Below are 24,187 nucleotides of genomic sequence, written 5' to 3' on the forward strand. Positions count from 1 at the left end.
TAGGCCATGGGGGACAGACTGAGCGAGACCCGGGAAGTACCCGTGGCAAAAATCAGCAACCAAGAACTAAGAGCTGAGCACACACTTCTGCTTTTACAAAGACACCGCTGTGCTGCATGCAATCCCCACTTTCCCCACTGAAACTCCTTTCTGAGGGGAGGCAGCACCTCACATTCCTAGTGCACGTGCATCAAACGTTCGCCGATCTTTCCGAAAAGCAGTACAAATCTTTACAAATCAACCACAAAGGCAGTGCTCTTGGGGGGGACTCAACGCATATTTGCTTTCAGGGAAAAAAAAATTGGTATAAATAAATGGAATATTTAAACGTTTGAATGTCTACACAAAACCCAACCCGAAGACAAAAATGGTAAAACTGCTTGGTGCGCTGCCACAGAGGGGAATACAACCCAAAGGTTACAGAAGTTTCTGTTGTTTTATCACAGACAGAAGCAACAGTTGTCAGAGTCAAGAAGCTGATTGTGTTTACCAAGAGAGGAGTGAAATGGAAGTATAATTAATCAAACACTGTTGACTCCATTAGGAGTCACTGCCCAGATATCTCAGGCCAGTCTGGATGTCTAAGATTTCCCGTGGCCCAGTGCTTCCTGGAGAAAACTTAAGAGGAACTGGTTTTCAGACCTGTTCAGAGATGAATCCACGGCGAGCAAGAAGCCAGAGGCCGGGAAGAAACTCTAAGAAGCAAAGGGTTTGGAAATTAATAAGCAGGAGGCAGGAGTACGTTCCAGAATCCTGGAGGGGACCTCAGGGCAAGCCTCGCTTCTGGCTTTTTCTGGGTCCTGTGGGAGGTGGGAGCAAGGAGGCAGGAAAGGAGTGCCTGCATTTGGCCCTGGGATGCCTGTCTCCCACTCCTGTCTTTTAGGGTAAAGAGCCAAGGGGGGCAGGGAATTCAGAGTTTTCAGCCGCTCATCATTGGGATGCATGGAGAGGGGACCCAATGACAATTCCTACTGATGCACAATCTGCCCTGTGGAACTCCTCCTAGTCTACCGGGACCTTATATTTGTATGGAACTTATCATAGGACACACTCTGTACCTTTTCTAACAGACAGTATCAGGGAATAGGTTCTGGAACCATCCAAGCCTCTGGACCCAGTTAAGCCACTCTTCATCTACAGAATGAGGCTAACACCTCCCATCCCATTTCCAGCATTGCTGTGAAGGTAATTTACCAGTGACTGAGTGGTAAGATACATTTAGCACGCTCTTGGACCCTTAACCCGCGGGAGGAAGCCAAGTGGCCACTCAAGGGGCCACGGTGATGGGTGAGGGGTAGGAAACACAGGGTGTGCCCTATAAGGAGTCCGTCTGGCTATGCCAATGGCATTTAAAGGGTTGACAAGTTGGAGAACAAAGAGAATCATGCGGCACGTTCATGGAGGGAAGATAGAGGCTGGGTAGCTGGATTGTGAGGAGCTGGAGTGGCAGCTGGGCAATGGGGTGACCCCACTCCCTGTCCTGCTTCAGGGAAGTAGCACTGCCCTCTGGAAGGAGGGATTTGGGGTTTGAATCCCAGATTTTCTCATTACTGTGTGATAGGGATGAGTTACTGAACATCTAGTTTCCTCTGTAAAATGGGAATAAGAGTGACCCCTCCTCCTTAGGGTTGTAAAGAACAAGAACAGTGTGTACAAATTACGAAGCACCTGCTAAGAAGCCAACAAGCGGCAGGCTTGATGATGATAATGCTCTGTCCTTATAGGTGCCAAGTACAGTTTTGTTTTTTATAATCCTCATGGAGAAAGAAATAGGCCGTGAACCTAAGCCTAAAACAGGCTGACAGGAGGGGGACAGAAGCATATGGTGCCCGTGAATCAGGCTAGCGGGAGATGGAGACACTGGGAAGACCCCCATCTGGGTCATGCCACCTGGGTTTACAGGATCTGCCACGAGACGGTCTTCCCTTCTTAACAAAACACCAAAGATAGGGGGGGGCGGGGGGTTCTCTGGTGGAAGGGGAATGAACCCTTTTCCTGGCTTCCTGAGTCTTTCGGGAATCTGGTGAGATGGGCCATTGTGCGTTTCAGAGGCGGGGAAAGCATCCGTGGAGGACTCTAGGCTTAAGGAAAAGAAAACCAAAGAGCGGATCCTCTTCTTTCCTGAAGTGTTACAGCCCAGCCTGGGGCATCTGGGCAGGAAAGAAGGGCAGAACCAGAAAGGTCTCGTCTTGGCTGAAAGGTTCTTTGGGAAACAAAACTTATGATGGGGAGCAGGAGGCTCAGGCAGAAATGGCCACAACCCTTCACCCTACAGAAGGCCAGTCCTTCAATAGTCCTTGGCCAGTCCATGTTGGCTTTGGTGTATTTTGTGCTTGCGAAACTAGCCCGATCGCCCGTGGGTGGGTGGAGACAGACAGACAGACGTTCATGGTGTTCTTAGTGTGATGGCAAAGGAAGGGGCCGGGCAGAGTTCCTCCTGGAGAAGCATGCCCAGCCATGTCACCATCTTAAAAATGGGACAAAGGCACTCAAAAACCTAGTCTGTGTCCTTGAAGCAGCTGACGTTTCCCACAGGCTGGGCATTTTTCTGAATGCTTCCGAAGTAAGATTTTACTTAATGCTCAAAACAAACTCTTAGTTCCCCACTTTGCATCTAAAGAAACGGAGGCATGCAGAGGGTGAGTCACTTCCCAAGGTCACGTGGCCAGAATTTGAACTCGGAAGAGAGCCCGACCCCAAAGTTCATCCTTTGCATGTCCATAATAGGGCTCTTTCACATACGGGGGATTCTTCTCCCACAAGGCACGGAGACAAGGGAGTAGAAAGGTCAGACCTAGAAATGTCTCCCCTGATGCAGGAAATGAAGTGGTATTCTTGTTGTAAAGTCTGTAACCCGGTAGGCCACACAGGGAAAGCGTAAGATCCAGAACCTTAAAAGAGACAAAAGACTGCACCAGTGGAAGGAAGACGGAAGAAAAAAGCCCAAATCTGAAGACAGAAGATCAGGCATCTACATCAAGAACACATTTATCACAGAGCAGAAGTTTGCTGTGAACCATTCTAGGGAATGGATCGTCAAGGATTAGCAGGTGCTTTTTGCTTTATTCCCCCCTCTGTAGGACAGACATGTGCCACGCTGCTTTTGAATCCTGGTCAGGAAGAAGCCTAGCCAGAGGTACTAACTAAAATATGGTTTTGAAGTACTCAAGTCTAGAGAGATCTGGAAGGTTTTGATTGCTGTTCTAAAAAGCAGTTATATTTGGCAAAGGCCAGCCAAGAGAGAGGAGACAAGAAATGCATCTGCCATCAGATGGCAGAGCCTGGGGGATTTGGGAAGGTCCCCAAGCATCCGCTGAAGACTTGTAAGTTCAGGGAATGTTTAAGATAAACTCGGGGGCCAGGGAGCAGTGGCCGGGGCCCGTGGGGCCCCAGATGGTGAGCGACAGGAAACCTAAACATCCTAAGACTTAGCCTTGCAAACACTCACCCGGGAAAGGCCAGAATCAGGTAATTTCCAGTTCCACTGGGGACAGATAATTCCTTTCCTAAATGCATAACAATGAAGTTTCTTCACCTCCCCAGTACAAATAAAGACTGGAGTCATCTGGCCACATTTCACAGACCCGGTCTCAGCACCCCAAAATGCATAAATCCTGGTGGTGTGGAAGCTGTGCTGGGGCCCCGGGCCAAGAATATACCTCTAACAAGGTCCATTTGGCCAACACAAACCCAAAATAGGAGTCAAATTTCCCACTGGTACCCGGGATGGCTTTCTAGGTAAGCTCGTCTTCAGACAGCTTCAGGCTCTATCTGAAATAAAATTATTGCACCAGCTAGCCACAGTGACATGCCTTTTGGGGTCACGGTCTCTGTGCGCTGTTCATCCTCCCCCGCAGGGTCTGCAGAACACCCTGATATCTGCAATTACAGAAGACCCTAGTTTCGGTTGTCGGGTGACCATGGGTTTTCTAGATTTAATAAATTTGGGGAAGGAAGCATGCCACAGCCACCTTATGAAGACCTGTGGCCTGTGACGATGTGCTAAAGACCCTAAGAAGTCACACACTACATGAACTGGCTTCAGTGTGTTGAATCACGTGCTTTAGGAGCCCATCAGACCCCAGGTTTCTGTCCCCTCCCAGCCCAATACGACCAACACCACGTGGAACTAGTCGTCCACAGAGCACCTTTCACATTGCTCCCGAACCTTCTCAATTAAAGGTGCCTGTTCCAAATTGCTGGACACCTAGATGAAGGTCCAGATGGGTGGGACAAGACCCATCGCAGAGCCGGGTGTCAAACACAGGCGAAGGATGCGTCACACACCAAACTGAGCTCTAGGGGAGACCACAGAGATTTGGGGGTTGCAGTCAAGTGGCTCTGGTAGAGCACCTCTGAGGACCAGACCGCTGTGGGACAAGCAAGATGGCGTCAGGCATGTCAAGTTTCCAGACTTGAAAGAGGAGCTATGCGTCGGTCTTTGGAGTATAAAGAGCCCAGGCCACTGGGATTTCTGTGAACAGATGCCATCCTGCTGGGGCTCCAGAGGCTAGGACTGAGCCGGCACAGCGGGGTGGACGTCGGCCAGGAGGGTAACACTGGAGAGCACGGGCCAGAGCCAGAAGGCAGCAAACAGGCAGCAGGGAGACCGTGTGGATGGGATGGTACCGGTGGGGTCTCTGAAGTGTACGGCTAGCAGCAGGCAGGAAGCAGAGAGGAGTAGAAAGAGGGGGGACGAGAGCCGTCGGGGGGAGACGTGAACGAGGAAGGACAGTCCACCACTGACATCGTTTCTCTTCTCACCTCCAGGCTTGTCCTCTCAACGATCCCTGCTGAGCTTGTGCAGACTCTGCCAGGGACACGGCCAATGGAGGCATCGGACAAATGCGGAGGGACTATGGGTCCCCCCTGACCAACGGGCAAGAGAGTGCAGACCTCTTGGCCAACTCTTTAGGAGGCAGCAGGGCTCCACTCCCCCTGCTTGTGTTCCCTCTCTCGCTGTCTCTCTGTCAAATAAATAAAAATTAAAAAAAAAAAAACAAAAAACAAAAAGGCAGTAGGGCTCACATAAAAAAATACTTGATGGGACCAGGGATGACACTGCCATTGTCCGAAAAATAAAAGGGATCTGCAAGGTGATTTTCGTGTACTATTTGGGACAAAGGATCCATGAAACAGATGTCGCTATTTTATAAAACAAAGCAAAAAGCCAGTACTAACAAGGCATGAAAAATACATAGTAACCTGTACCCTCAAATTTCCAAGTCGGAGCTTACACAGGGTGTAAGGGCACACGGGGTGACCGAATCAATACTTCGTGGTTCCGAGTGTTGGCAGAGTCAGGACAGCTCATATCTCACACCAACACCCGAGGGCTACAGAAGGAAAATTTTGAAAAATTTTTAAAAAATTATATCACTGCCAAATTCTTTATTCAGAATGACAAAATCTTTCTGTGATTCGGTGCTTCTCAACCCTACAGGCACATGAGAATCATCAGCCAGGACACTTTTAAAGAGCACCAGTGCCTGAATCCCAGCCCAGGCCAATTAGGGCAGCCTCGAAGAATGGGGTCAGGGCCACCGGAGAGCAGCCTTCTTTTTTTTTTAAAAGCTTATTCTATCTTTTGTTGCGTAATGAGCCATCCTCAAAACGAAGCAGCTTATTTTTTATCTGGGTCACAAATCCACACTCTTGGCAGAGTTTGGCAGGCACAGTCATGTCCCGTATACGGCATTAGCCGAGAAGGTCCGGCCCGGCCAGGAAGACTCCGAGACCATCCCCTCCCAAAGCTGGTAAGTGGGTGCTGGCTGTCAGCTCGGCGCCCAGCTGGGGGGTGAAGGCCGGGGGCTTTAACTGCTCTCCGAGGGGCCGCCCAGGCTCCCACACGGCAAGGTAGCAGGGTTCTAAGAGTGAGTATTCAAGAGACCCAGGCATAATCGACAAGGCTCTTTCTGACCCAGCTTCCGAAGTCCTAGCACATCACTTCCACCACATTCTGGTAGATAAGTCAGTCGCTGAGGCCAGCTCATAGTCAGAGGGAGTGCACTTAGATTTCGACCCTCAATGGAGGGAGGACCAAGCACCTGCTGCCATTTCTACCACAAAGCTCCTGCATGTGGAGGGATGTATTAGGTCCCCGTGGCTACTGTAACAAGTACCACAAAGTCAGTAAATGACGGAAATCTAGTCCCTTGCCATTTTGGAGGCCAGAAGGCCAAAATCAGTGGCAATGGGCTGAAATCAAGATGGCAGGAGGGCTGCGCTCCCTCCAGAGGCTCCATGAGAGAAGCCGTTTCTTGCCTCTTCCGGCCTCTGGTGGCTTCCATTCCTTGGCATGTGGCCACATCCTTAAATCTCTCTCCACTCCATCTTCCCATTTTTCCTTCTCTGCGTGCCTATGTCAAATCTCCTTCTGCATTTTATGATACACGGGATTGCATTTAGGGGCCACCCTGGTAATCCAGAGTGGTCCCTCACAGTCCTTATTTTAATCATATCTGCAAAGACCCTTTTCCCAAATAAGGTAATATTTACAGGTTCCAGGGTTCAGGACCTGCTGCTAGCTTTTGGGGGGGACCATTATTCTGCCAACCCCAATAATGAGAAAGGTGGATGTGAGCTCCAAAATCTGCCTCCAGGTCTTGCTAAAGAAACTCACTTTCCCAAGTCATCCTGAATCAAAGGCAGCAGGACCAAAGCCTGGAGCTGGGATGGGAGTGAACCACTTTGTATGATGTCTAGGTCATAACAGCCATCAGCCAGGAAAATTATATACAACTGTTTGTTGTTTTTTTTTTTTTTTTTTTAACTTGACCAAAATGCTTTCGTAAAGTGAGCTTTAATTTGTCAGTGTTTCAAGAGGGTAGTTTGAAGACTTTAAAATGTGTCCGTAGATTTTCGGAGCTCAGAAATGGGATAAATGTGGAGAATCCCCCTGGTATTGCTAAAATAGCACAGGGGCCTTCAACTGATGCAAATGACTTTCTTCTCTCCCCAAAACACTTACAACTTTAGGTTTCTGTTTCTGGGAAAGCTGGTTAGAAACTGATCATCTGCAAGCTCACTGTACCTTAAAGCACCTGGGCCAGTACCTTAGACAACGGAGCAAGGGTGACCCTAAACCAGTAAGCCCTCCACTTAATTTCATGTTTAATACAAATTTTAAAATACACAAACCACATCCATTTAGCGTGCAAGAGTAATTTACGCAGTGCATCCCCTCCCTATACCCTTAAAAGTTGATGGTGGCAGTTCTGGTTTTAAATCAGAACAGCGTGTGGAACGGGCAAATCATTTACCAAGTTCTTGAATGACCGAATGTCATCAGAGAGGAGGCAGTTGCTTAAACATATCATCATTCAAGGGGCACCTAGGTGGCTCAGTCGGTTAAGCATCTGACTCTTGATTTCAGCTCAGGTCATGATCTCAGGGTCCTGGGATCAAGCCCCGAGTCCCTGGACTCTGTGCTCAGCGGGAAGTCTGCTTCGGGATTCTCTCTCCCTCTGCTCCCACCCCCACTCTCTCTAATAAATAAATCTTAAAAAAAAAAAAAAGATTTAAGATATTTCCCCTTACTCTCTCCAACTTCTAGGAATTTCTAGTTTTTCTTTCCCCATTCACTGGAGAATCAGTAACCAACAGCACAAAGCAAACAACTCCCCAGCTGCCTCACACAGCAAGGGTCTCCGCAGGGTAAGGAGACAGGCAGGGATCTGTCATCCCAGGACACAGGTCCAGGTCTCCAGGGCCAGCTCCCACTCAGAAACCAAGAGGGGTGAACAGTAAGATGCACCCCTACTGTTCTTGGTTTTCAACCTTTCCTCTGAGGCCCTTCCTTGGGAGGAAGCATATCTTTCTGGCTGCCTCGAGATCTGTCAGGGAGGTGGAAGGTTGTTGTCCGAATCTCTGATAATATATTCCTATTCAGTGCTTTATGCTCCTGGTCCATTTTGAAAGAGCAGCCGCTGAATTTTGTGCTACAGCCGCAATTTTTAATTCTTAACCAAAGTTTACTCGACTGGGTTGCTGGAGCAAACAATGCAATCCCCGTTTCCTTCTGTAAGACACATTCCGCTGATGCCTTGAACTTGCGGGGTGCTCTCAATGCACATACTCTGGTCCTCGTGGCTGACGCTCCCCATGGATCAGCTGTGCTTGTTACCAAACCTGTTTATGCCCACTTTATTGGTTTTGGGAACCACAGTACACAGTTCCATGTTATGTGACCTGATCTGAATAGGAGTGTCGAGACGGCCGTTGCCATGCAAATGAAGTTGAACGCATTTATGAGTCTCGTGGGGACTGCATCATAGGAGGTGTAGGTATCAATCATCAACGATGGGAAGGCGTCTTAAACACTTACAAGGACTTTACATTCAGGTTGCTTCAAGTGTAGGTTTGCTCTCTGTTTCAAAGAGACTGAACCTGGAAACGTTCAACCACGCATTCCAGGAGATGCTTACGCAGGAGTGTTGCTGAAGAATGGGAAGGAGCAGAGCCATTGTCAGTGAAAAACCATTTGGGATTTGAGAACTGACCTATGTTTATACATTTTGAGTGAAAATAAAGTGTTCACGTATTTCTTTTCATTGCCCTTGTTGGCCAACTTTTTTTTTTTTTCCTTCTGGTGAGAAGTAATCAATACTGCACTTACCTCTGTCCCTAGAGCAAGGGAAGCAAGCCAAGGGACTCAGTCACAACAGCACAGGAGAAACACAGAGAAGGAGGAAACAGCTTAATTGCCGCACATCGCCTAAACCGCTGCTAGAGAGTGCAACCTTCCCAGCAATCTGGTTTGGTGTTAACTCCCCACCCCTCTCCCCTCCGCCCCTCCAACGCTGAGAAAGGGACACTGGTTCATACCCATCCTTTTTGTAAAACTCCAGCATCATATTATCCGTGGCAACGCTGAGGGGCCGGCGGGCCTGCTCGGGCTGGCGCCGGTCAGCAGGGTCCATGTCTGGGGAGGGCATTGAGCTGTAGTTGGCGTTGTGGTTCACGTGTACGGGACTCCCATAATTCCCTGTGATGTTGAACTCTATCTCTGCAGGGATGAGAGAATGGGTGTACGCGATCTATTGGTCACGCCGTTCCTGACATGGCCTGTCCTCTACACTTTACCCCTAGAAAACTGTGTCCCGTGGTTCAATGTTAGGTCATCTGTTGATACGAATTCATCCTAATATAATTCATCCTATTAGAAGGTGAACACAAGTGCTCAGCTATCACACTAATATGATGAACATTAAATAAAGCAGTTTCTATTTATGGTTAAAAGCCAACTTAGTGAAACAGGAACAGATGGGTACTTTCTGAAAAAGACAAAATCATCTATCTCAAACCTCATGGTTACAAGTGAAACAACACAGCAGTCAAATCAGGAAAAAGGGCAATGCCCACTCCCACTGCTGTTATTTAACACTATTGGAAAAGTGCTGGCCAAGGGAATAAGCCAAGAAAATAAAATAAGAGGCAGTATTATTATTTATAGGTGACGACATTGTCTTTCTGGAAAACCAAAGATAAAACATTAAAAAGGATTGGAAACCAGAGATTTCACTAAGGTCGCTATGGTTGTTGGCTGGTTAGTGCGGGCAGTGGACACCTGTGGCCAGAATGTCGCTCAGTCGGGGATTAGATAGTAAGAAACCGCCATGACTCACGCATGTGTGTAGGAGGATTAACGACAAACACCTCTGATTTCAGAAGTTGTGAACTCACAGTGACACTCTGATTCCTCCCCCGGCCCCCCACTCCTGTATCTCGATGCCACCACGTACCCCCAGGGAAGAACCAGTCTGCATGCTGGATGATGGGCTCGATGATCCCAACAATCTGCAGTGAAACTGTGGTCATCATTTCCGTGATGTTCCTGCGAGTACAGAGCAGAGAGGGGGCAGGGCCAGGTTACTAGCCGAGGCAGCGGCAAGGCACACCTGGCCCCACAGCCTGGGAAGGGCCCCTGGACCGGAAGCCTGCTGACCTAGGTCTGAGAGTAGGCTTTCTCTTTGGAAGGACACTTCACCTTTCCATAGATGTCCTCCTTACAAGAGACGTGTGAGTGAGTAATATATACGAAATCACCAAGTACCAGGCACCTTTCACTGTGAGGTGTGATTCTCACAAACGCCAGATTCATCTGCTTTCCAACTCTGTTCTCTCTTTTGAGACAGCCCTCTATCCCCTGCATCCAGATGCTGGGATGTGTGCTCTTCACACACATGAGGGGCGTGAGGAAGGCTTAGAAGAGCTTGCCTGCCCCACTGCAGACTCAGATTAGCTCAGAGAAGACCTGAGCTCACTGCAGGCCTGTAGCCCTGAGACCATCAGTGAGAAAGATCTGCACAATTCTGGGTCTTCTCCTGAGCCTAAAACATGAGCAGGCCAAGAAAGAAATAGGACTTGACAAATAAAAGAGGCTGATGACTTATCTGGGGCCCTGGCTGTCCCGCCCACACGCCACCCCTCTGCATGTTCCTCCTTGTGCACTCACCCTTCCGCCTGTGGCCACAGGAGGTTGGGTCCTAGCACAATTGCCATGTTACTGGGAGTCATCTTGTTTACATCTTGATATTCTGATAGCTTGGATAAAAATTTGATCAAGTATCTGAAAGGAAGACAGAAGGGCCAGGTTCAACTCGGGCTCAACCTAAGCCACATTCCCCCAGCAGAGGGCAGAAATCTCTCCCGTGTAGCCCATCTTGCTGACAATGAGACTCCTACATCCTGCATTATAATGAAGATGTGTCACATGTCCAGCCATGAGAATGCTTGAGAAACAGACAGACTCCGATCTCACTTGGCTACATGCCAACATCTGCTGCCGTGAACCCTGGCCAAAGAAATTCCCCGTCTTTCCTCTGGACTCAGGATCTGGTGACCTGAAGTCCCTCCTCCTTTTCAAACCTCAGTCACCTGCCACTCTCCCTGTGTGCAGAGGTGAGAAGCAAAGTGTCCAGGTGTCATCAACGGGGACCTCTACATGCCAGGACTGGTGTGCCCCGGGATTCACCTCAGTGGGGCTTTGAGAGCTAATGGAAAAAAAAGCTACACATAGATTTAGCACCGGAGCCAACAATTCACTCCCAGAGACCTACCCAAGAGAAATAGGCCCACATGCAAACTTGTACACAAATGTGCATCCCAGCAGTGTTATGCAAGCCAGCCAGAAAGTGGAGACCATCCAAAATGTCCACCGAGGGAGGAACAGATAAATAAAACGTGGTCTATCCAACGGGATACTATTCACCCATGAAAAGAAACAAAATACTGACATGCGCTACCACACGGATGAGCCTCGAGGACATTATCCTGAGTGAAATAAGCCAGACATAAAAGCCCACGTGTTGTAGGACCCCACCCAGGTGAAATGTCCAGCAGAAGCAAATCTGCAGAGACAGAGAAGGTAGATTCGTGTTTGCAAGGGGCCAGGCTTGGGCGGGGGGATGAAGAGTGACAGCTAATGGGAACAGGGTTCCTTTGCGGGGTGATGAAAATGGTCTAAAGTGAGTGGTGGTAGTTGTGTGACTCGACACACATACAAACAACCATTAAATCACACCCTTTAAGAGGACACAACGGTATGTGAATTATATCTCAAGGAACCAATGAGGAAGCCGTACGTTAAATCGCTCTTGGGACTTTTTTTTTTTTTTTTTTTTTTTTACCTTGTGCCATAATCTACATAAGAATTACTACTTTCATCACTCTTTAAGTGTATGGTAGCATTAAGTACATTCGCACTGTGAAGAACCATCACCACCATCCATCTCCAGATCGTTTTTTAGCTTCCAGAACAGAATCTCTATACCTATTAAACACTCCCCTCCCCCCTGGCAGCCCCGCCCCCCTCCTTTCTGTCTCCATGAATGTGCCAGCTCCGGGTACCTCACATACGTGGGATCATACAGTATCTGTCCTGTGTCTGGCTTCTTTTGTTTGGCACCATGTCCTCAAGATTCACCCGCCGAACATCACATTGCATGTATAATTTGTTTATACACCCAGCAATGGCCGTTTGGGCTGTTTTCACCTCTTGACTATTACGGATGATGCTGTCATGCACATGAGTGTACCAGTACCAAGTCCCTGTTTTCACATCTTCTGGGTCTATATATACCCAGAAGTGGCATGGCCAGATCAGATGGTAATTCTATGTTTAATTTCTTAAGGGTGAGCCATACCTTTGGCTGCTAGAATTTTGAACAGGAAAGCAGAAATACTCGGGCAGATGGCAACAGGAGCTGAAGCTGGGAGTCTGCATCTAGGGAAGCACGGAGGGGGGGTGGCAGGGCCAGGAGCGGTGCTGGCAAGCCGAAGGGAGGAGGAAGCAGAGAGTGTGAGAAGCAGAAAAGATCTGTAGAGGAGCGGGAAGTAAAATCCCGGGGCAGGGGGAGGGGGGAAGCAAGGAAAGTGAGAGAGAGAGACGTGCGGAAAAGAGGCGGTGAACGGTAGAGCACCAGAGGATACTCATCTGGCTCCTTCTCCCTGCAGACGAGCTCAAGGACACCTCCGCCAAGCAGCTCCAGGTTTGCTCAACCTCTCCCAGCTGTGCCTGAACGCTTATCTTTACAATAAATGCACAATATTGGGGCGCCCGGGAGGCTTCGTCGGTTGAGTGTCTGCCTGCTGGGGTCCTGGCATGGAGCCAGGCGTCGGGCTCCCTGCTCAGCAGGGAGTCTGCTTCTCCCTCTCCCTCTGAGCCTTCCCCCACCCCTCCGCCACTCATGCTCTCGCTCTCAAATGGATAAATAAAAAATCGTAAAAAATCGTAAAAATAGCTTGCATTCATCTTTGCTTCTTGCACATCAGAGAACTCAACTGAATTAGCCAATGGCCTTCCAAAGTCATATAGCGCCTTCCGTTCTGTTCCTTCCTTGGCAACATGGTCATTAACAACCTCGCAGGGTTGTCTGAGGTTGAAAGGAGACCATGCGCATTAACCAAGCTCGGCACCCCATAAAATGTCACGCAGGCTAGTTACCATGACCTTTAGCCGGGAAACCGTGTGTGCGTGGCTTAAATCACCCTGACCCCGCGTCTCCAGGATCCGTCCACCTACCGGATGTTGTTGTGATTGGCCTTGGGCAATTTTTCACAAGCATTCCACAGAGCCTGAAGCCTCTTGTCTTGCTCCTGAATACTGGGGAATAAACAGGAAAGCCACTGGCTGAGCATGGATCAATCAGATCTCATTGGCAATCATATTAACCAGTTGGAGAATGAGACGCCAACGGTTGCGACCGACCCTCCCAGTGAGCTAGTATCAGTTGAGTGCTGAGTGATGACTATTTCCCTCTCTGCGGCCCCTGTCTTGTCCCGCAGACCTCCCCAGCACGTGCCACGGGTCTCGGGTGAATGCAGGCCGGGGGAGCAGGCGGGGGCAGGAGGGAAGAAGCCAGACACCTGCTCTAGAGCAAGGCAGGGCCGTGGGGTTGTCAGGAGGGAGCCTGGCACAGGAACTAGGATACAATGCACCCGTCAAGAGAGCTCAACCCACTTTCACACCGTGGGGCAGCCTACTGTCCAGTTCAATAGATGGTACTTAACGTTCCGTGGCATCTGACGCATCACAGGTGCTCCATAAATACCTTTTGAATTGGTACGTTCTATGAGCTCAAAATACACATACGGAAATCTGACCTTCACGAGCTAACTCAGAGATGGATCATTTCCATGAACCAAAGACTCTCCACTCTACGAAAGGTCTGCTCCAAGGGTTTTTTTTTTTTTTTTTAATTTTTTAATAAGGCCTGTAAGAATTTAAAGAGATTATTTATAGGACTACATTTTATATATGCTTCTCATGAAAATCTACAAGGCACACATGGTTAGGATGGCCTTTCTGCTCAAAGAATCTTTTCTCCAGAAAAACTAAAAGGAAAATGTCAGCAGGGTGAGGGCTCAGCTTTGACCCCTTCACCTGGGGCCCTGAGGGCGGTGACCATCACCCACGGACTTCACTGCTGTGTACCGACAGGTCCTCCCCCAGATCCTGACCGAGGGGAGAAAACCTCTCTTTTCCCTCAGTTCAGCCTTGAGGAAGAGGTAAGCATTCTCCAAAACACATTTTTCCTAGGACTCTGAAGTGCAAACCAAACGTGCCATTTACAAAGGTGAACAGATCCTATTCGCGAAGTGGCTGCAATTTGACCAAAGGCTGGACAAGGAGGGTTTGGTGCAGGGAGGCCATTAAAGACCTAGCTCTATCCTGCCCGTGATCTTGGGCCAACTACTGCATCTCTGTGCAACCTCACCTCCCTCCTCTGTAAAATGGGTTCATGGGACGACTTCCCGCCTGGAGTTGGCATGAGCGGTATAGAGGGGCCTCTGTACAAAGTGCTCAGCAGAGGGTCTGGTTGATCTCAGGCTTCCAATCAGGGTCTTGAGGGGAAAGGGCAGACGCTGCCAAGACCCGGCTAGATCCCAACGCCCTGGCTGTCCTCCCTTCTCTAGCTCCTCTATCATCAAGATCACATATACGGTCTGGAAGTAAAAGGGACCATTTCCATCAGAGGATACGGTCTCATTTCTCTTCATCCCTAGGACCACTGAGTGGCTCTAGAGAGGCGTTAAGTGCTGTAGTTAGGCACATGGGTTCCAGACTGGATCCCCTGGACTCAAATCCTCATTCTGCCATTTATTCACACACCTGCTCTGGGACTTACCTTCCTCACCTGTAAGCTGGGGAAAACAGCACAACCCACTTTCGAAGGGTTCGTTCCTGTGACAACTAAATGAGTTAAACGCGTATAAGGAGCTTAGAACAGTGACAAGCCTGTAAAAAAACCCTCGGCAGAGGTATCGCTCATGATCAATACCCTCATGGAGCTCACACCCACGCTCCACAAGAGATGTAAGCACAGCAGGTAATTAGCCTGGCTTTTCTGATGCATAGTCTCTACTCTACCTTGGGGAAGAAAAGCCAGCGCCACGCAACATGACTGCAGCTAGTGGGTTCTCGAACACCACACACACACAGAGCCTCGCTTCCCTTGGAGGTCAGCTGGGCTCTTGCAGGGCCCAAAGAAGCACATACATACTCGAGCATTCCCTCTGACAACCTAAGCTGGCTGTGCTTTGAGACTAAACCTACGACTAGAGAGCTCTAGAAATCATGTCCCTTCTCAGGCATCTGGCTGAGGGCAGCCTGCAGACCAGATGTCAAGTTTTTAGATTAGCTACTAATGAGCCATTATTAATTGAATTGTAACGATTACAAGTAAGAGTCAAGACCCTGTGGCCCCTCCCTTGGAGGGGAATCACGACGATCCGCTTCTGTGAGCCCTTCCAGAACCTTCTATGGATTTATGCATCTATAGAGGCATTCCTAAAATTGTATGGTTTTGAGTGGTGTTTTTAAAAAAAAAAACAGAATATCATATGTGTCCTTATTAACTTATTTTATTTCACTGAGAAGTTAAGTCTTATCTTTTCGTGTTAGCAGGAATGGCTCGACCAGGGTTTTGTTTTTTGTTTTGTTTGTTTTTTTTTTTAAAGATTTTATTTATTTATTTGACAGCGAGAGACACAGCGAGAGAGGGAACACAAGCAGGAGGAGTGGGAGAGGGAGAAGCAGGCTTCCCGCTGAGCAGGGAGCCCGATGCGGGGCTCGATCCCAGGACCCTGGGACCATGACCTGAGCCGAAGGCAGACGCTTAATGACTGAGCCACCCAGGCGCCCCTTGACCAGGGTTTTTAAGCGCTACAGAGTATGTCACAGTGTAGATATGCCATGGTTTATTTATTCATGCACCTGCCCCCCCCCCCCACCAATACATCTTTAATCATATCTAGGCTTTTCCTATTCAAAATAACACTGTCAACGGCATCCTTGTACATGCTCCTCTGGGTACAAGCATGAGCACTTCTCCATGACATATACCAAAAAGCGGAGTTAAGATCATAGGTTGCATGCTTTCCTAATTTCAATAAATACTTCCAAATAAATGCCACCCAACCACACACTCCAACACGTGGTGTACTCACTTGGAAGCCTGAATCCACTCGTCATAGAGTTCAAAGGTCATCAGAGGTTCCGGCAACTCTCGGAGGTAAGATTTCAAAGCTCCTGGACATCGACACAATATTGGTTCTGAGCCACTTTACACTGGCATAGACGCGTCCCACCAGCCGGCATCACCCGTGGCATGTGGGTCGGGGGATGGGTGCCCCCTGACCCACACACCACGACCAAACAGTGCCTTCCCACGTGACTGGATCGGAGGCTCTGGCAGGGCAGTGGGGCCTGGACTGCCAATCACATTGGTTTCCCCCTTATTTCCCACCATCATCTCATCTGCCCTCGGCATACTGGGGAGATCTTTCTTCAGGGGGCCCCAGCAATCAGGCTTAAGACCGAGCCTTGAGTGGATACATATGACACATGCTGGGAAGCCACTGGCTCGAGGGTCACGTGACCACACGCCCTTCCCCGTGAGCTCTCCAGCACAAGGGAGCCCCTGGCTAAGGGGCCAGGGGCGCCCACCTGCGATGGCGTGGGGGTCTGCTGAGTACTCCTGCACATCCACCACACAGCAGTCCAGAGCGGCCTTCAGCTTCTTCAACTTGGAGGCAGACGGCGCTACTCGGAAGAGTCCCTAAGACAGCACAGGGGGTCAGTGCGCAGCCCTGAAACTCAAAGGCACACGAGCAAAAGGAACAAACACAAAGTCTCCCTGGCTCCCTTCCTCCAAAATCTCCTTGATGCGTTTTCCCCATCACCATCACCCAATATCATAGTTGCTCTGCTCCCTGCAGGGTAAGTGCATGCATGCGTGCGTGCGTGTCCTGGGAGACGCAGGGCTCTACTCTACTTTTAGAGACCAAGTCTATGTCCTCAGGGGACGGGCAAATTAGGGGCAGCTTTTCAGGGAGCGACACCTCGGTTGGCCCCTCTGTGTTTCATTCTTAAAGTTACTTCTGAATCCCTGTCACCTCTTCCAAGTGAACCACCGTACCTTGTACAAAAGTGAGCCCTGAAGCAAAAGAGAAGAAGAAGGAAGAAGGAAGAAGAAGAAGGAAGAAAGAAGAAGGAAGAAGAAGACAGGGGTGTGCTGAGGAGACAAATGCAGGTCGCCATTAGAACGGAACCCCCCCCCAAGCCACAGGTTGAGTTAGACATGGTCGAAGAGCTACTGATTGGTTTCGCTTTCTCAGCTCCTGGCGTTCTGTGATGCAGCCCACAGACTGAGAAACGGGCTGGCAGAACAGTCCTTGCTCTTTCAACCTTTCGTGGCCACATGTGGATCTCCAAAGGTTCTTCAGAAGAAAACGTGCCTGGTCTGGAATACGGAGTGTTTGGCCTGCTAAGATGGCTAACTCCGTTCTAAGTAGATGTCCAAAGCTCTCTTCCTCCGTGTACACGAGGAAGCTCCGTAAATATGTTTGGACTAGTGTATCAACTAAGGCTGATGTGACCAAGAGCAAGCTACAGCAGATACCAAAGCAGTGGGCTGGATTCTCAGAAAACCATGCCACCGCCGAGGAGGAAACCAAACGCAATGGCACTTGGTGATGAACAATGCCAAAGAGAAGCGAGTAGGTTGTCAAATAGAAGCCTATAGATTTTTGACCGTGTTACTGAGAAGGCTGTTTCACCGAGCAACAGATCAAAACCAAGAGGGGGAGGAGGAGATTCTTACAAAAGCTAGTGAGTCCAGTTTGGGGGCATCTGAGGAAAATCTGTGGGTGCATAATGAAGACATGGCGGCACGCGTGGGAGTGGAGCCCAGAGGAGGAGGGAGGACCCCAAATGCTCCCTGAGGGCAGGGATGGGGTGATGGTGCTGATAATCCCGATGGTGCTGGCAGGGGTGAAAGGGAAACCGGGGAGCCAAGGCAAAAACAAAACCAAAGAGCTGGGGAAGGAGTATGAGGCTGTAGTTGGGTTGAAAAAAGGTTTTTTTTGGTTTTTTCCCCCCCCAGGCTTGGGACCACCTGAGCATTTCTGCTACTAAAAGGAGAAAAGCTGGTACAAAGTAGAGAGAAACAGAAGAGAGAGCGGGGTGGCTGAGGGAGAGGCGGAAAGAACCTGTGGACGCAGATTAAGTATTTGAAGACATTAACACATCCGTTTCCTTTCTGTATATAATGTTTTTATGTTCCATATTATATGTAATTACTATTTATTCCCTATCTTTTAGAGAAACATACTGAAGTATTACAGGTGAAATGACACAGCGTCTGGGATGGGCTTCCAATTATCCAAGGCAGGCATGGGGCGGGGGCAGGAACGGAGGCAGAGGGGAAGCAGGATTGTCCATAAGCTGCGTGATGAGGCTCATTATTTTATCTTTATGTGTTGCAGTTTTTCCGTAATTTTAAAAAGCGATGGCGGGGGGTGGGGGAGGCTCAGTTCACCTCCGTCCATAAGGCTCTCGCTCAGGGACTGTAAAGATCTCCTCATCTAGTAACTTATGATAACAGGCACGGGAATGCCCGGCACTTAAAACGTGGTCCAAAAACCCACATTTATCCCCATCCCTTGAGAACAGGCCACATGTCAACACGCCTGGCACAGAGGCGGTGGCCAACATGCATCCGGACACTCACTGGCTTCCTTCTCTGGTGCAGACTCACCTCGGTTTGTCACACGTGACCCAGGGCCCACGTAAAGACTCGCAGCTGTTCTGAATTAATCTGAATTAATCGGGTGCATTTGACGGACGCTAGACACATGTCCCCCAGCACGTTCATAAGCCACCATCTCCCCCTCGTACACTCCGCTCAGCGATAAATGCACAGCACACCATAAGTCAATCTCGACTGGCCGATCAGATCAAAGGAAGATGGACCAGAGATTTTTAAAATAGCCCACAGAAGGGACCAAATGCGAGGTCCACGTCCCAGGAGACCGTTTACACGGCAATAAAACAACAGTCACCCATTTCCCATAGACTTCTTCACATGTGGCCCTCAAGAAGGGCTTGCTAACGTCACTATCAATCCTACTTTCGGGATCTCTAGAGAAGAGTTATGATCAAAAAGGTTAAAAGGTCTAGTTTTAAAATGAGGGAACTCATCAAGCAGAGGAGGAAGTGGGGGAGGAGGGAAGGGGGAGGAAGGGGGAGCAGCCTGGACACATCCTGGGGAATATGGAGACAGGATGGCCGGAGGGCGGCTAGACGTTCCTTGGGGGTCAGTGGTACCAGCCTCCCACAATCCAAGTGAAGGCTCACGGGAGAAAGAAGGACCAGTGTGTGTGCTGCAGGATGGGGACCGTCTGGGCTGGCGGAGGCCGGGGAGAGGAGGAGACCCCGCAGGCTCTGTGGCCTGGAGAAGGATACCTGCTCGGGGCTGGGTTCGGCCGCCCCCGGACTTACCTCCTCCTGCATCCCACACTCAAGCAGCATTGTCACACAGGCCTCGATGGGAAAGGCGATCTCCCGGCCGCTGATCATCAGGTGCTCCTCCAGAGGCTTCCCGAAGGAAGGCTTCTCCACCCAGGCCTCTGAGCGGGGAAGCAAGAGAGGGGCCCTCATGCTCGAATATTTCTTCTCCTCTGGTCAAAGATCTGCCTGACTCGCCAAGACACGGAGGCCCGGCTGAGTCTCCATTCTTGTGGTTTGGGGAGGAGGGAGGAGCCCGGGCAGGGCAGACGGCTGGTGAGCTGCATCCGGACCTGCCGGGCTTCATGCTGGATATGCACCAACCACACACATCCACGCACACCCCCCAACTCATCCCCTGCGGGGAAAAGTGTGTGTGTGGGTGTGCTGGCTCAAGGGACCAGTGTGGGAAGTTCTAGAGGCTCGTCTCAGCGTGGGCCTGTTGAGAGGTGCGTGAGGGTGGAGGAGGTCCGGGGCCCGAGGGTCTCATTCCAGCGGGCAAGCGGCCTCACCCACCTCCCCGCTCCAAGGAAGGTCTGCACTTACCCTGTTGTGCTTTTATCTGAGGCAACACGGCCTGCAAGAGGGCCAGTGACTTCCTGTGGTACTCTGCTTGCACTTCGATGAGCTGAGGAGACACAAGGGCGAATGTTACCCTTCGCTGGAGGGTGGGGAGCATAGCTGCTGTGCCCCATGGGGGGCTCCATGTGAAGGTGCTACCTGATTCGCAGGGAAGGAGGCAGAGTCCCCTGCTCTCTCTCAGGCCGCCTCAAATGACGACTCGAGCTTGCCTCCTCCTCAGCCTCGGGAGCAAAGGAGTCCCCAACAAGTGGACATTTTCGAGGCAGGAGAGCCACTGAGGATGACCTTGCCTTGCACCCCAGCCTCAAAGCAAAGGCAACAGACAGAGGTACGACAGGAAACTATAAATGGGGAACACATTTAGAAATCCATTTGCCTAGGGGCACCTGGGTGGCTGTTGGTGAAGCGTCTGACTCTTGGTTTTGGCTCAGGTCATGATCTCCGGGCCGTGGGATCGAGCCCTGTGTCGGGCTCCGTGCTCGGTGGGGAGTCTGCCTGGGATTTTCTCTCTCTCTCTCTGCTCCTCCCCCACCCTGAGCATGCATGCTCTCATGCTCTCTATCAAATAAATAAATAAATCTTTAAAAAAAAATCCATTTGCCTAGAAGACAGAGCTAAATGCTAGGCTGTATACATCTTGGTTTCTGCAAAGTCAGTTTAACATATAAGTGATCAGAAACCGTGTGGCTTGGTCCACAATCCTCAAGGACCTTGGGGGTGAAATTGCTCCGGCTCCATGATATAGCCCCCCCCAAACCCAAATTCTTTCAATTTCCCTGTTTTGACCCTCCTGCCACTAAAACAGCTGCTGAAATGTTAGCCAAGAGCAGATGAACCACGGTAAGCAATAGTCCTGCCATTTCTGTTCTGAGACCCCCACACCCTCACCCCACAGCTGGATGTGCTTGAGGTAAAGGGGAGAGAATCGTTCCGTTTAAACGCTTGGCACGGAGGGCAGATACTATTATCTCCAAGTAAAAACTAAACACTAGTTAAGAATTAAAAAAAAAAAATCAGAACATTAGAAAAAAATGGTACATAAATGGCAAGGAGGCAGTCCAAGAAAGCTTTGGAATGTCAAAAATGTCATTAAGTTCCAGAAATTCTAAAATATTATCTCTGTAAATATACCCAATGGAATATACTTGAGGAAGTGCTATTATTTTAAAATAAACTTTCCAGGCTGGAAGGAATGCTTATCGGTTCTTTTTTTGGGGTCAAGGGAACGCCTCTCAAGGTCTGGATCACTCACTGATCACAGCATTGGGGGACTGCTACCGGCCCAGGGTGCTTACAATTTTAAAATTTTCAGGATTTCTCCTTCTTTTTCTCCTCCTTACCTTCCTTATCATTCCATCACTTCCCCAATCATTTAAGGTTTGAGTTTTGTCCCCAGCTTAGAAGGCATGTGAACTTAACTGGATTTTTAATTTGTATTTTTTTCTCTCAGGTTTTTTTTTTTTTTTAATTAGCGCTGGTTTTGTTTTATTTTGTTTTCGACTTGCCTTGCACTTACCCTGGTAGAGAGCCAGGGTCTTAATTATTTGGACCAGATTATTCAAGTATGGATGACTCAGATCCTGTTTCTCTTGGGTCTAAATCTGCTTTCATCGATGAGAATCAGGCCAACAGGCCCCATTAATCACCGTATACCTACTTGTCATTGTCTTCGGCCAAAATCAAAATGAGAAACAATTATCTGCTGAGGGCAGGGTTATCTTCTTCTCCCCAAGTTCCTTGTTTATGACAGACCCGGCTTTTGTAACCTTGGCCAGACTGACATTTGGGACTGAGTCATTCTTTGCTTTGGGGGACTGTCCCATGCACTGGAGGATGCTTAGCCTCACCCTTGACCTCTCCTCCCTAGATGCACCTCCTCCCCTCATGGTGACGGCCTCAAGCGCCTGTAGACATGGCCAGACATCCACTGGAGGAGGGAACAAAATCACCCTCTGGTTGAGAACCACCGCCACAGACCATGGAGTCGCGATCAACTTCATAGATGGGTTGAGTTTTATTCTTAGGTTTTTAGAGAAATTCATCCAGGGAGAAATAGAAGACCGGACTTATGCACAGACAGAAGAATTAAAACCCATACTCTTTCCCATGATGTGCTTCACCGAGCACCCTTCGGTTCCATGCCACGTTCCTTCCTGTTCGCACCCTGACTCTTATGAGCAAACCCGATGTGCCCTTACCTTTCTAGACCCTTACCGTTTGAAAGTAGTTTGCATAGTCGATTTCTTTGGCCACAAAACTGTACATGTCTGCCGAGAGCTGGTCCTGTGGAAGGTAAAATGCACAACCGAGGTAAAACAGAGAACACTCTAGCGGCTAATGCATGAGTCTAGACATCGTAGAAGCAAGAACCTTCACCGCTGTTTAATCTCATTTTTAATGATTCGCGCCATGGCCCAGACTTTTCTCATGGGCATTCCTGCGTTTCCCAGCCATGACTCCAGAGAATGAGTAAGTGTGGAAGGAGCGATTTCCCCAGGGATTATAAAGCATGAACCACATCCAGAGTCAGGAAAGCTGGTGTGGGGGAGTGATGTGCAAATTACTTCCATACATCTCTGTAGTCTGTGTCACCACTCCTGAAAATGGTCCGCCCTTTCTTCTCCTTGATGGTTGCACTGCTTTGCTCTCCTTCGCCCCCAATATTGACTGGTCCATCACAAGCATATGGGAAAGAGGCGGAAACGCACCAATTTGGGGGAAGTTGGCGAAGACAGATGGGCGGATTCAAAGGAAGGCTGCTGATTCGAAATTTGGAAAAACCGGGATTTAGTCAATGCCCCAGGCAAATCTAATGTTGTTAACTGTCCTTCGCCATCCAGCTCTGCGTGGGATCAGGGGGCAACGACCTAACGCTGCATCTGAATCTGGAATGTGTCCTCCCCCTGGGAGGAAAAACGGTTTCAGTTCCACAGAAACACCCATAGTGAGGTCCGGTAAAAGTACATTCTGAGAAGGATGCAGACTCGGTCACTAACCATGATTTTTAGCATGTCGTGTGTGTGACCTTGTCTGCACAAGTCAGGTGAGCTCTAAAGGTCCTCCCTGTCTGGGAGCCTCAGGTAGGAGATCTTTACAAGGGCTTAGTGGAGAGAAGAATCTATGATGTCTGTACTGAGGAAAATAGGAGAACAGCACAAGAAAGCTGATCCAGATGCTGAATGAATTCAAGCGAGCAACTACGAGCCTCAGCAAGAGCCTGGTGCGTGGAAACCTCAAGCATCCTGCACCAACCCCACCAACCCTCAGCCCCTCCAGCTGCCCATTAAGCTATTCTCAGTGAGAACACTGGGATGTGAGCGGCAGTTTCCTCTTCTAGTATCCTTGACAGGCAAACCATGTGGAAGAGTTCTTGCACCCAAGGCACAGAGTTAAAAGGGAAATCTGTTCTCTGGAGAGCTTTAAGCACAGATTAGTCAATGCTACACTTGGTCCAGGTTCAAAGAATGAAGAAAGAGGAGGGGGAAATGAATTAACATTCGTTGGGAACAATCTAAGGGCCAAGCACAATGTCACTTGGAGTTCTCACCTAACTCTCTTAGGGTAAAGTGCTCAATTTCCAATTTTGGATGAGTGGCTACCGAGAGTTCAAGGGTCTTATCTCCTGTCTGTCCTCCACCGTCTGAAATGTGCTTTGCACATTAGTAGGGGCTTTGTAACTATTTGCTGATGTAAGAGATGGAGACACGCAGGCTTAGCAATGGTAACTTTCCCGAGGAATAAAATGTGTTCTAAGCCTCAGCTCCCGCTCACCGGAGCATCCTGGCAATGAAAGCCTTTGTGGGGCTGCTGAATCTAGCAAAGGTTCTAGAGGAATCGACTTCGTCTGCCATTTCCCCCCCCGTCCGCCAAGCAGCTTTCTTTGGTCAGGAGACATCCATCACTGGCAGCTGTGAGGGAGGTATGTCAAGTCAGGGAAAACACAAAGGGTCAAAGGATCAAAATGGCTCAGCAGGCAGAGGAAAGGGAGGGACCCCTGAAAGACTAAATGTCACACTGAATACACCGTCAGTGACTCAGCATTCGAGGTTTGCCAAACGATAATCCTAGAAAAGGCAGACAGACTGTCTGTGAGTGCCCTCAGGAACACCAAAAGGTTTTTTAAAGGTATAATTAGATTACATTCTTACTGAGTTAAGAATACAGGTCCCAAATAAGCTGCACTCCAAAGTCAGAAATAAAAGTGGAAACTAAATCCAATTTCCATGTATCTAAATCATTAGTGAATTTTCTTTATAAAGAAAAAAAAAACACATCAATAATCACCAGAGTTTAACGTGTTTCAAAAATCATTTG

General features: G+C 49.1%; 1 protein-coding gene across 1 annotated transcript in view; it reads right to left on the reverse strand.

The window, feature by feature from the left end:
* The window catches only part of ARHGAP44 (Rho GTPase activating protein 44), a 34,729-nt gene extending 12,591 nt beyond the window's left edge, over positions 1-22,138 (reverse strand). The window contains exons 1-9 of the mRNA XM_088027230.1: positions 22,088-22,138; positions 19,838-19,919; positions 19,286-19,413; positions 16,451-16,562; positions 15,952-16,033; positions 13,025-13,105; positions 10,457-10,570; positions 9,744-9,835; positions 8,827-9,007 (exon numbers count right to left, since the gene is read on the reverse strand). Coding sequence (XP_087883356.1) covers positions 8,827-9,007; positions 9,744-9,835; positions 10,457-10,570; positions 13,025-13,105; positions 15,952-16,033; positions 16,451-16,562; positions 19,286-19,413; positions 19,838-19,919; positions 22,088-22,138 — 923 coding nt within the window. The remainder of the gene's footprint in view (positions 1-8,826; positions 9,008-9,743; positions 9,836-10,456; positions 10,571-13,024; positions 13,106-15,951; positions 16,034-16,450; positions 16,563-19,285; positions 19,414-19,837; positions 19,920-22,087) is intronic.
* Positions 22,139-24,187: the final 2,049 nt, after the last annotated feature.

Source organism: Eumetopias jubatus, unplaced genomic scaffold, assembly GCF_037043125.1.
Source record: "Eumetopias jubatus isolate StellerSeaLion01/CBP00866 unplaced genomic scaffold, mEumJub1_p1.0 scaffold_10, whole genome shotgun sequence".
Taxonomy (NCBI): Eukaryota; Metazoa; Chordata; class Mammalia; order Carnivora; family Otariidae; genus Eumetopias; species Eumetopias jubatus.